This window comes from Zeus faber (genome assembly GCF_960531495.2).
Source record: "Zeus faber genome assembly, chromosome: 1".
Lineage (NCBI taxonomy): Eukaryota > Metazoa > Chordata > Actinopteri > Zeiformes > Zeidae > Zeus > Zeus faber.
Genome location: NC_137193.1, coordinates 55,182,541 through 55,195,035, shown reverse-complemented (window position 1 = coordinate 55,195,035; position 12,495 = coordinate 55,182,541). Strand labels below are relative to the sequence as shown.

Sequence of the window (12,495 nt, the reverse complement as noted above, 5' to 3'; positions counted from 1 at the left end):
GTTAAGCCTGAGCACTATTTAGAACAAGAATGGTAATTTAACTGTCGTTTCTTTAAACTCTGCCCAGGCCCAAATCTCCCAGTTGGAGCAGTGTCACGCGCAGCACCTCCTTGAGGTGATGGCGCGTCATGCCCAGGAGATGGACTCTGAGGGGAGTCGGCTGAGGGGTGCTCAGCTCCAAGCGGAGCGCGCCCTGGAGATGAGGGAGAAAGCCCATCGGCAGAGGGTCAAATGCCTGGAAGAGCAGGTAACACAGTATTAAAGTGCAAATCCATGAGATTGTCTGCGTTGGGTGGATTACACTACAACTAAGTCCCTGAAATATCTGGTTGTACCCTCGTCTTCACTCTAAGATGATCGCGTTCTTTTCTCCAAAGTTTACCTTCTACTGATCGGTGGAGTTGTTTTTTCCCTGGTCACTTAAGGTGGTCGAGATATCTTTCAATCTGAGGGTGCTCTTTTTTGTGAATGTTTGTCCATATCGACAGTTTACTGCCCAACTAGCTACACCGGTTTATCAAATTCACCACAGCTGCCTCTCATTGTTGTTGGTGGCGGACCACACCATTAACAATAGAAAAAGCCTATTGAGGAGAACATACATATTGCAAATACATTTAATGGTTGATTCTTATAACGCACAAGATGAATAAAGTATCAAATACGGGATTTGTAATCAAAATAATTTTCACGGATTACCACTTTAACTGCACATATTTCTGAGAATGGAATCCCTGCTCACTGCTCTTGTTTACCGTATTCGTCCAATCTCTCTTTCGCTGTCCTCTCAAGCCTCTGTTTCTCTTTCACCAACAGGTGTTGACTCTGAAGGAGCAGCTCGACCAGGAGCTGAGGAGGCGACAGGCCTATATCCACAAGATGCTCCAACCCGGAATGTAAGCCCCGAGTAACCTCTGAGTGAGAGACACAGCGTCTCTGGTCCTCCACATCCAATGTCCTGACAGTATCCCAACATCAGCACATTTTAGGCTACGTCCACTTTTTACAGAAAACAAACACACACACACACACACACACACACACACGCACGCACACGCACGTACACGCACACAGACACACACACACACACACACACACACACACACACACACACACACACACACACACAAACAAACACAAATGATGAGCACTTGCTTCTTCACACACACACACACACACACACACACACACACACACACACACACACACACACACACACACGCGCGCACACACACATGTGCGCACTGGATTACATTAATCTGCAGGAAAACTCAACAACAACAAACAATGGAAGTTCTGTTTATGTGTCCACTCGATGTGCCAAATTGTTTTGAGGATTTTCTCTCGCTGGCCACAGTCAGCGCTTTTTCCGTTTGGTTTTTCAGGAAACGTTATGAAATGTTTCCTCGGCTGGCACTGTTTTCCAATACTTCATTGATTAAGCAGGATGTAATATTCACCATCATCATCATCATCATCCTCATCATGTACTTCACCATGACATGTTCTTTGTGTAGTTTATTGTTTATTTCCTCATTCAAGATTCAAGAGGTTTTTTCGTCACATACATATGCATACTCTCAGACATATATGCAGTGAAATGTCAATGCAACATCATGCCACCCTTATGGTGAAAACGTGAAAACAAATAGTTAAATCAAAATATTTATAACAGTTTTCTACAGGTATTGATTTAAAGTGTATTTTCATTGATGATTGTTTGAAAGAGATCGTTGTGCATAAATTGCTAAATAGCAGTTGATGTTAATCACACATAAAAAGCCTATGATTGTTTTTAATAAAATCTTGGAGTTTATTTTTTTTTTATCAACTATGGTGGCATCTAATTACCAGGGACATTTGTGGCGCTGATTGAGCAACATTAAATCATAAGAATCTGAGAAGCCTCATTTATTTGATGTATCTGAGAACTGTCTCTGTGAAAGTTTTAATGGCAGAAAGCCACCCTTTTTATGACTTTCTGAACGAAATTATTTGTTTCTGTATGTGTGTGTGTGTGTGTGTGCGTGCGTGCGTGCGTGCGTGTGTGTGTGTTAGGGAAGTATTACCTCACAATCTAAGAACTACTCCCTTTCTTTATTTATAATCCTCATACTTTGACTGGAGCGCTGTGTTTTCATAAGAGCGAACATGTGTGTCTCCTGGCTGTAGAACATGCTCTGGTATGCCCGAGTAACTGTACACAGTCAGAGTTTTCGCGGAGAAGGAGAGAGTCTTGTCAGAGTTTCTTTAAAGCAGCCCTTTGATTATCATAGATCCGCCCCGTGGTTATCCAGTTACCAGCCTCTCTGCGGCCATTGGCTGGGGTAGGCTAATTATGCAAGGTAGTGAATCCCTGTGGGGGGGGTGGGGCTAGTACTGAAAGAACTCCTTTGGCAGGCAGAATAGGGCTTTTATTGAGGATATTTCTAAGCAAACCATTAGGGACCAAATCGCTTGTTGAAAAAAAAAAAATAAAAGTAAAAAAAAAAAAAAAAAAAAAAAAATCTCAGCTGAATAACCCGGCTCCCCCTCTCCACTCTCTACTTCATTTCTCTGAGACCGAGTGCAGCTCCTGCAGCAGCACCCAACACCCTCAAAAAAAAAAAAAAAAAAAAAAAAAAAAAAAAAATGCAAGGAATCTACAGCATTGCCCTGTCTGACAGAGAGTCCAGCTAACTACTAGAGGGCAAGAGAGGAGACAGAGAGAGAGAGAGAGACCGAGAGGGAGAGAAAGAGAGAGAGAGAGAGAGAGAGAGAGAGAGAGAGAGCTGCCAGAAGAGGATCCAGGGACTGCTGTGGGGGTGATCAGGGGGTCTCGTCTTGGTTCTCCTGTGCTCTGCTGTCTCAGGTGTGTGTTCTCCTCCTCCTCGTCTTGCTCCTCTTCCTCTGCTCCGTGGTGCCCACTGTCAGCTCCATCCCCGGGTGGCTGAGGTGGCCATGGTGTTGGCGCTGGGAGCCCTGCTGCCCTGCCTCTGCACCCTGCTGTCCCTAGACGTCCTGCCCAGGGTGGAGTCGGCCGTCCCTCTGGAGGACTTCTACCCCTTCGGCCTGGACCACGGCGACCGGCAGACTGTCGCCCAGGACGACGGGGGCTCCGGGCTGGTGACGATCACCATGGCTTTCCCCTTCTTTGGTGACAGACACCCGGCACTCTATGTGAGTAAATAGTAGTGTATGTGTGTGTATGTGTGTGTGTGTGTGTGTGTGTGTGTGTGTGTGTGTGTGTGTGTGTGTGTGTGTGTGTGTGTGTGTGTGTGTGAAAGAGAGAGAGAGAGAGAATGTCTTCCTGGGTCTATCATAAATTTTAGATCAATGTTCTATCAACATGGAGTTATGACTCTTTTGGACACGTTCCTCACTTTACATCTGGTCTCTCTGCACCCTGAGGAGTGTCATGTGTGCCGAACACGACCTGTAAGAGGGAAATGACTATTTGTGTTCTGACTTACTGTATCTGGAGCATCTGTGAGTGTTTGTGTTTTAGAGAGAGCGGTAGAATGTGTGTGTGTGAAGCCGGGGATACTAACGACAGCGCACGGGGAGGGAGCTGAACGATTTGACAGGGATTTTCGTGCACCGCAAAGCTAAACGCACTTTGATCTGCTGCTGTCATGTATGGGGGGTTCGGTTCCAGCGCACGGGAAGGCAGAGCTCCCTTTAAATCAACACCACCTGCTGCGGTTTTGCATCCACATTCACTCTCTTTAAATTCCCCGCAACCCCCCACCACCACCACCAGCACCCCACAGCCAGTTTAAACACAGTGGAGTGGAGGCTGAGATACCATGGCAACAATGGGCAGGGTCAAAGGTCGCGTTGCTAATCTAAGCGTTTAGACCGCTTTATAGTGAGGTCATGTCCCAATGCAGTGATATCGCACTCTCCACATGGTTCGCACATGGCTTGCATACGCGCTACCAGTACATGAATACACCGGTGATATAATTGCTGCTAATTTTATTGTGGTGAGAATGGCTTTAATGACCATTGTGTCATCCCAAAAATGTGTGATCTCAATAGTCTGCAGCTACTCTATATCACAGCTGTTGGAATTAAATAGTCAGGGGGGGGGGGGACAAGGATTCCAAAGATGAAACCCACTTGTTGATGGACAATCTTGAAGTGAGACCAGAGAGGACCAGTTTCAACTTGTTCCGTCTCCCAATCTTAGATCATATTCAATGTCAAACTGTCAAAGAAGGTGATTTGCGGTTGACGGTGCGAGAGCTAGCTGGAGATTGGAGTTGGACAGCGATTCTGTAGGCATCTGAGACATAAAGGCTTGTGGCAGGCACTTGAAATTACAGTCACGCTCGTTTTAAATGCTTCACCTGAATCCATTAAACATCTGCTATAAACCATATGAGCCACATGGTGGGCTTTGCCACAAGAGAGCTGCTTTGAACAGGTGATATTTCAGTGAACGCTGAGGGGCAAATTCATGTGAATACATTTCTCCCACGAGTTCAGTCCAAGCCTTTGGGCCATTTCCACATGGAAGCTGTGCAACCAAACCGTTTTTCGGGCTGTTTCTGAATGTCTCATGCTATTATCATAACTGAAACTGTTTAGCAAGCCAGGGTCTTTAAAGTGTTTCCTTGAAACACACTCGCCGCGGCTCCCGTTGAACCCTTAACCCTTTCCCTTCCTGCAGTGGGACTCTGGAACTATCTTCCTACCCATACCTTAAGTATTTTCCTAATTAAATTCTTCGTAAAGGTGGGTTTGAGGGCTGCTTCGGTCGTGGAAGATGACGACCGGATGGCCTCAGAAGTCCCGTCAGCAAATCCCGAAATCCCATTACAAACCCGGGTTTCCTCCCTCTAGCTCCTGTTCCCGTCCTACTCCAACTCCTACCTCCTGGCAACCAAGCCGTCCCGTTGTTGTGGTTTGCGTCTGGAAGTTCTCATATGTTGCTGGGTCCTCTCCTCTTCCACCATCTCCTCCTCCGGTTCCCCCAGCTCCCCTGCCTCAGATAACACGGCAGGGGTCTTCCCCCCGGACCCCTCCAGCTGCTTTATCGGAGAGACAACCAAGCCCTCTAACAGAACACAGATGTATCTGCAAAGTGTCTTAGGGGCTTCCAAACAATGCAATTTGTGGATTAACTAATCTTACGGATGGCCAGCGTAAAGAACATGGAGGGAGACGTCCAAGGTCAGAGGGAAAAGAACAAAAGCTTAGAAGCAGATGTTGAGAGTAGATGGTTATGATCAAAGGCATTAATTTAAGATGGACAAACGCTCGCTCATGCCAACTGCAGATTTTAGCACATTATGCAAATTCCATTTACGTAACACGTTAGTTCATAATTTTCTAAGCATTTGGTTTGCCCGTGCTATTAATGGAACCCAAATCCATTTGAAAAGGATAATGTAACTGTGCCAAGGCCGTAGCATAACTGCACTGCTCACAGATTGCACATCTGTTAATGCTCATCTGCTGTTCAACCCTTGGAGTTTGCGCAACCTCTTTGGAAACCACCATTTATGTTTGATGTAATGTTATTATTATTGTAATGGTGAACTGTTAATGTTATTTTCCAAATTATTTAATTGGAGGAAATCTACGGTTAATCGACAATGCCACCATCAAACAAACATTGTTTACATGTACATATGCAGCATCTATCTAACTGCCATAAATCTAGATTAATTGTGACATACATTATGTGAATTGTACTAGCGTACTGCATTGGTCAGGAGATCTTGAATGTGTCCCTCCCTTTTGGGATATAATTCAGTTGAGTCTATGGGTCAAGTGTACAAACACTTCATCTGCTAATTAGATGAGAGGTGGCGGAGAGTTTGCTGTTTTCCTGAGCTGATCCTTGGGCACCTTTTTAATTTAGGGATTTACTTTGGCTTTGACCCCATGAAAGTTTATTTTAGTCCATAAATGACTTGGCCCCAAACAAACCAAAGAATTTCCCCAAGAACAACAAAGATGTTGCAGAGGGAAGTAGCCTTATTGAGAGAGAGAGAGAGCTAGAGAAAGTGTGTGTGTGTGTGTGTGTATGTGTGTGTGTGTGTGTGTGTGTGTGTGTGTGTGTGTGTGTGTGTGTGTGTGTGTGTGTGTGTGTGTGTGTGTGTGTGTGTGTGTGTGTGTGTGTGTGTGTGTGTGTGTGTGTGTGTGTGTGTGTTTGTGTGTGGGTGAGAGAGAGGCTTCTCACCAGGTTGATTGATGGCACCAATATGTTGTGGTTCTATCCTTCATCATATTACAAACTAACACTTAACCAGCTGACTTCCACATAACTGTGATGATAGAAATACAACATATCACAATATAAAGTAAATATACTCCTAAGAGAAATCTTATTTGACCATCGTCTAAAGAAGGTGCTCAGTCAAACAGGAACCATTTGAACCCCCTCCCAGGTCGCATCCCTCGCAGGATATTCCCATATTTAATACCACTCTGTCAAACAGGAAGAGAAAGATGTATTTAAGCAGTTCCAGATGCTCCGAGGGATTGGATTAGGGGACTAAACATATTGGAGTATTGGAGTATAAACTCTATTTAGTGTTCAGCATGATTTCCTTCACTAATTTCGCTGTAAGATGGGCCACTTCCAGACCACTGCCACCACAGGTCACTCATTAGTGGGTGTGGGAAGTTTGTGGATTATGTCCCTCCTCCTCCTCCTCCTCCTCCTCCTCTCTTTTCCTTTATGCAGCTCCGTGCCCACTCTCTCTATCCTCGCGGTATCAGATGGCGCTCTGGCTGACCCCTGTGGGCCCTGCCCCTGCAGACTGTCGTCTCTTTACCCACATCCACAACGTTCTCACCCCATCACGCTCATGCAGAGGGGAAGACTGCGGTCGGGCAATTAACTGAGCTCCTGTGCCGGGCCAAACAAAACTTCCTCTGCTGTTTTTACAGCAGAGTCCTTGAAATTATGGTTTCCATACGTACAGGAGCAAAGCTCCATTGGTCTGACGCCGCTTTGACACCGGTCACATGCCACTGGCCTTGAACAGGCCAGTGGCAGAACAAGTTCACACCGGACATCAGCAGAAACAGGATAGGTGGCACAGTGGGCAAATCTGCACCTGCTGATGAGAAGCAGAAATGTTTTTGTGAATGAAAGCCTTTCATTTGGGTTCAGCCCCACGGACCAGATTCATTGCCCTCTCTCCTGCGATTTTGTGCTAGTCAATTTTCACAGGATAGCTGTAGCTGTAGCTGAGATTAGTGACTTCTTAAGAGTCTTCTTAACAACAATGAGGGCCTTCTTTAACGTGCTGCCTTTCTCCATAAATTCAGATTACAGAATGTTATTGGTCATTGGCAACATCAGTGTTTGTGTTATGCAGAGAGTCACTCCCTATGGTCTGGCGCGAACTGAGACCTCATCTGTTCTTGAAACATTTCACATCTTCCTACCATCTTTCTTTTTCCATACGTCTTCTTTCTCACCTTCTGGCTCACACCTGATTTTGGTAAGGGATGTCTCGTCAAAACATGCACACTTTAATTACTTTTGAATATTATCGAGCATAAGTGCAACTAAGAATCCATTTTAATTCACTTTAAAAACAGTGGTTGCTTATAATGTTCTTACATATTGGAAGTTATGTGTATTGCAACAATAACATGTTTTGGACAAGAGTACCTACAGTATTATCCACATTTTGTGTTGTGTATTCAAGCCTCTTATAAACATTCCTGCTTTTAAGCTGAGTGTGTGTTTCCCACCGTGGAAAGATGTCAACAAGTCGAGGGCGCGTCCGGCCGCTCGGTCTCTTTGTTGTTGGCAGATGTCTGAGGACTTTCAAACACAGTCGTATGTCCGTCCGGGTGTGACTGCTTGGCAGACGTGTGAGCAGCAGAAAGCAGGTTTTCTCAGCTGCAGCTATTTGACAGAATAAAGGTAGCGTCTGTCCGCTACATGGGAAGTGCAAACATCCGCTCTCGGGGCGTCCCCTGCCCAGAGCTGCTGCTTGCTCCAAAGGGTCAGAATACCTACGTTTGTCCACCTCTTCCCTCTTCCCCTAAGCTCCACGGAGGTGAATGAGTTTCTTCTTTTACCATTTGTTGCCCAAATATAAGGCCTGTATCCGGTAGATAGAAGTGAATCCCAGTCCTACAATAGTGGTTTAATCGAATGTGTTCAGAACCAGAATAAGAAAGACTTAATAAAAACCATGTATGAGGTTACATGCACTGAATTTGTCTTGTTTCAAGGTGCCGTGACATTCCAAAACATCCAACCTTGTCAATGTTTACCCACACCGTAGAATGGGATATTGAATAATGTCTTCATTTTTTTTTTCTAGGTAAACAACAATGGCTTAGTGTCCTTCCTGAGAGAGGTGTCCCAGTTCACGCCGGTGGCTTTTCCGATTGCCGGAGACCGAAGAGTGGTGGCTCCATTCTGGGCGGACGTAGACAACCGCCGCGCGGGAAAGGTGTTCTACAGGGAGAGTGACGTCACCTCCATCCTCAATCGGGCCACGGACGACGTCAGGATGTACTTTTCAGAATTTTCCAACTTCACTGCCACGTGGACCCTCATCTCGACGTGGCACCAAGTCACTTTCTTCGGTGGAAATTCCGTCACGCCGGTATGAGTAACACAGTCACAGTTCTATGAGGTCAATGTGTTTTTCAATGCGTCATTTGGGAAATATCTCCAATGTTCAAAGTGAGAACTGATTTTGTGAGGTAAAAAAATGCACAGTCTAATTTTTGCTCATAACTAGGCACGCACCATTTGTGAAATTCTGGGCCAATACCAATACCGATGTTTAAGATAACAATTCAGCCGATAGCTGTTATTTATTCCCCCTTTTGTGCCAGGGAAACAAAGAAATCTCCATTATAAAGAGAGTCTTTTAGAGTCTTTCAGTCCTTCATCACATTATGTTTGAATGAACACAAATTAAATCATACAAATTTATGGAACAACCGTTAATATAACCTTCTTTCACAGGCAAAGATTCTTTATGTGAAAAATTTCTGTTTCAAAAGCCTGTGCTATACAAAACTAAATACCTACTCAACGAGAAGGATTTTTCAGTACTTACACAGCTCAATGTGGTGTGGTTTACGCAGCCACACCTGTCAACAAGCAGGTAAAACCCCCATCCCCACACACAGGGGGTTTTACCTTTTGCCCGTTGATTACTCTTATGTGCAACAGGCTGACAGCCACACTGATCCTGGGCCCAATTACCTAGGCCTAAGACAGGTGTGGCTGCTTAAACCACACCACCCCCACAATAAATATTTTTGGCAAACATAAATTAAATGTAATTTAATGTAACTGTAAATGTGATTAGAAAAGCAATAGAATTAAAATAACCTAATCAATAATCAAAGTTAAAATACTTTAACTTTTTGCCGTCCTCTGCGACGGAATTGCAGCCGGATGTTACATAGCTATTACAGACATGGAGAATGCAAGGAGCCAACTACTGCGTCTGTCTGCTGCGACTGCTGGAGTTTTGCGCTGCGGTAACAGACCCGGTAGATGCCGTTTTCTCTGGAATATCGCACTTAAATGGCTTTGATAAAATATGGATTAATATATAAGTTGTTTTTTCTATTTATTAATTATATGGAGACTGTTTGGTGCTTGTAGCGGGGAAGCAGATGGAGGATTTGGACGTGGTGGTCCCGGGTGGCGCGGTTGGTCCGGGGATATGGTTGCAGCTCCAGGTCATTACTTGTATAAATTCTTATATATAAAAACAGACACAAATTCTATTTATTTTACTGGAGTCTTCTTACATCACCATAGCAAAATATTGTCACGCTTGTTTCATTTTTCCGTCCTACCGCCCCTTTGCTCCCCCGTGCTGTTCAGAAAGTGCCGTTATCCCATTCCCCCTCCATGTGAACGTGGCATCAGACTGTAAAATAACCAACACAACATTTAGCCAACACAAAATTGATGTGACACATCAGATAAACGTCGGCCACTGCCATCTGTGAATGTAATCTAATTTGCCAATAGGCCGATGGCAGTCAATAAGACAAATATCGGCTGATACCGATGTATGGCCGATAAATCAGTGCATCCCTACTCATACAGCCCTCGGTAGTGCTCAGGATGCTAAAAAGTCTGGCACTCGCGTGTCTATTTTGCCACAGCAGCTATCGGCACACAGGAAGTGACTTTGCCCCCAGCAAGATTCAAAATGGAATGTTCCTCCTTTACGCAGGTTAATACATTCCAAGTGATCCTCATCACGGATGGAGATCTTTCCTTCACCATCTTCCAGTACCACAACGTCACGTGGACGACAGGCATGCACGCCACCAGCGGGGGGGACGCAGCAGGGCTGGGCGGGATAGCGGCGCAGGTAAGATCACACGGCCAATTTACTTTACACTCAGCTCTCCCATGCAGCGTGAATAAGGAGTTGGCTTCCTTTCATTCAGGTGTGTCAACGATAGGGCCCGGGAACCAAATGTGGCCTACAGGGTCTGGGAACCCATCCTGGTGTCATCCATGAACAGGCCTGACGTCCTCTCTTTAAGACCACTCACAAAGGTCTCCATGTGCTTTGCAAACGAACCTGGCTTGCAAGCTCGTACCCTGGGGCCGACGGTACAACTCCAACAAAATACATTGGGAGTAACTCCCGAAAAACTAAATTATGGTCAAAACGTCAACCAGAACTCCAATAGTCTGCCTTTCCCGCTCTATTATCCTAATATCCGGCCCACAAACAAATAGCCAGATAGGCTGAATACCAATATCAACAATGTGATGGCTGACAAATTAATTCTGAATGACAGGTGAAGTACAGGAAGGAACTGTCCCTCGTTCAAAATAAAGGTTCTTGTTATTAAAAGCGAATTAATTAATTAAGTATCACAATATAACAATAACACCCTGGAAATATCATTCATATATATATATATATATATATATATATATGGAAGGACTTTGGAAGGATTTTTCCAGTGAGTGAATTTCATTCATAGATACAATTTATCTGTATATAAATGTCATGTTTATTTGTGATATACTGTGTGTATAGTGTCATTTTTGTTTTATAAATATTATAATGTCTGGTTATAGAGCTCAACAGTGACCTCACACTTTTTGAACCGCTCCGTTTCCAGAAGTGAATTTCCCATTCATTGACACGTTTCGGAAAATTGTTATTATAATGCACAAAAAAAACACAGAAAAAAAGGCAAAAGTACAGGACTGTGTACACAAAAAGCCATCACTCATCCCATAAACCATTGCAATGATACCTTGACCTTCAACCTAACGATAGTTATCCATAGCTCCGCCCTCTAGCTTCATCCGCATTGGCTTCCCTGTGTGCTTGTATTGCTAAATTCATATATACTGTGTATATATATATATATATATATATATATACTGGTCCATGGGAAAGGCCCATATCAAGGTCATCGATTTGGGCTAAGTTTTTAAGCTAGTCCCCTGCTTTGGCCCATTGGGGGCCTGTCCTTAATGTAATGTGACAAATGACGTGAAATGGCATCTCTGGGACGTCTCTCAGCGACAAAGGGCTCGGGGCTTACCTCTAACCTAACCCACACCTCCTCCTCTTCTCTCCTTTCTTTTCGTCTCTACTCTTTTCACCTCTCCTTTCCTATTTTTCTTCCTCCTGGAGAGGTGTGGGTTAGGGTTAGGCTTAGGGTGAGGGCTAGGTCAGCGGTAAGCCACACCCCTTTGTTGGAGAGGGACGTGCCTGGCACGTTGTGTTCGTCTCAACGTGTATATGTGATTTGATGCCTCGTTTGTCACATTACATTAAGGAAAGGCCCCCAATGGGGGTCCCCAAAGCAGGGGACTAGCCTAAACAATTAGCCCAAATCTGTGACCCTGATGCGGGCCTTTCCAGATTTAAATATATATATACACTACTCACAAAAAGTTAGGGATATTTGACTTTTGGGTGAAATTTATGGAATATGTAAAAAGTTCACGCTACAGTGATATTATATCATGAAAGTAGGGCATTTAAGTAGAAGCATGCAATGGTGATTTTCTCATCTCAAACAATTTACTGAAACAAAAGCCAACAACAGTGGTGTTATATACCATAACAAAAAATGTCAATGTCTCAATAACTTGTCATGTGCCCTTGAGCATCAATTACAGCTTGACAAGGACGTCTCATGCTGTTCACAAGTCGACTTATTGTCTGCTGAGGCATGGCCCCCCACTCTTCTTGAAGGGCGGCCCTCAGGTCATTGAGGTTCTGGGGCACAGAGTTATGAGCCTCTACACGGCAACTCAGCTGATCCCATAAGTTTTCTATGGGATTCAGGTCTGGAGAAGGTGCAGGCCACTCCATTTGAGGTACCCCAGTCTCCAGCAGCCGTTCCCTAATATTGCCACCTCCATGAGCTGGAGCATTGTCGTCCATGAAGATGAAATGAGGCCTGTGTTGTTCATGCAGGGGCACAATGACTGGATTAATGATGTTATTCAGGTAGTATGGTCTTGTCACTGTACCATTCACAAAGTGTAGGGCAGCTCTGTATTGACTAGAC

The 12,495-nt window shown here is 44.6% G+C and overlaps 2 protein-coding genes across 4 annotated transcripts in view; both read left to right on the top strand.

Annotated features, from left to right (window-relative positions):
• Nucleotides 1-900, top strand: part of crocc2 (ciliary rootlet coiled-coil, rootletin family member 2) — a gene marked incomplete at both ends in the record, with an annotated part of 40,753 nt that extends 39,853 nt beyond the window's left edge. The window contains 2 exons of the mRNA XM_079997642.1: nucleotides 68-247; nucleotides 817-900. Coding sequence (XP_079853768.1) covers nucleotides 68-247; nucleotides 817-900 — 264 coding nt within the window. The remainder of the gene's footprint in view (nucleotides 1-67; nucleotides 248-816) is intronic.
• A 1,682-nt stretch (nucleotides 901-2,582) lies between these two features.
• Nucleotides 2,583-12,495, top strand: part of sned1 (sushi, nidogen and EGF-like domains 1) — a 28,975-nt gene continuing 19,062 nt past the window's right edge. For all 3 annotated transcript variants that reach the window (XR_013844218.1, XM_080002632.1, XM_080002631.1), the window contains exons 1-3: nucleotides 2,583-3,159; nucleotides 8,286-8,573; nucleotides 10,176-10,316. Coding sequence is in view for 2 of the 3 variants with exons in the window: in XM_080002632.1 (XP_079858758.1) it covers nucleotides 2,941-3,159; nucleotides 8,286-8,573; nucleotides 10,176-10,316 (648 nt within the window). In the remaining variant the exon portion in view is untranslated. The remainder of the gene's footprint in view (nucleotides 3,160-8,285; nucleotides 8,574-10,175; nucleotides 10,317-12,495) is intronic.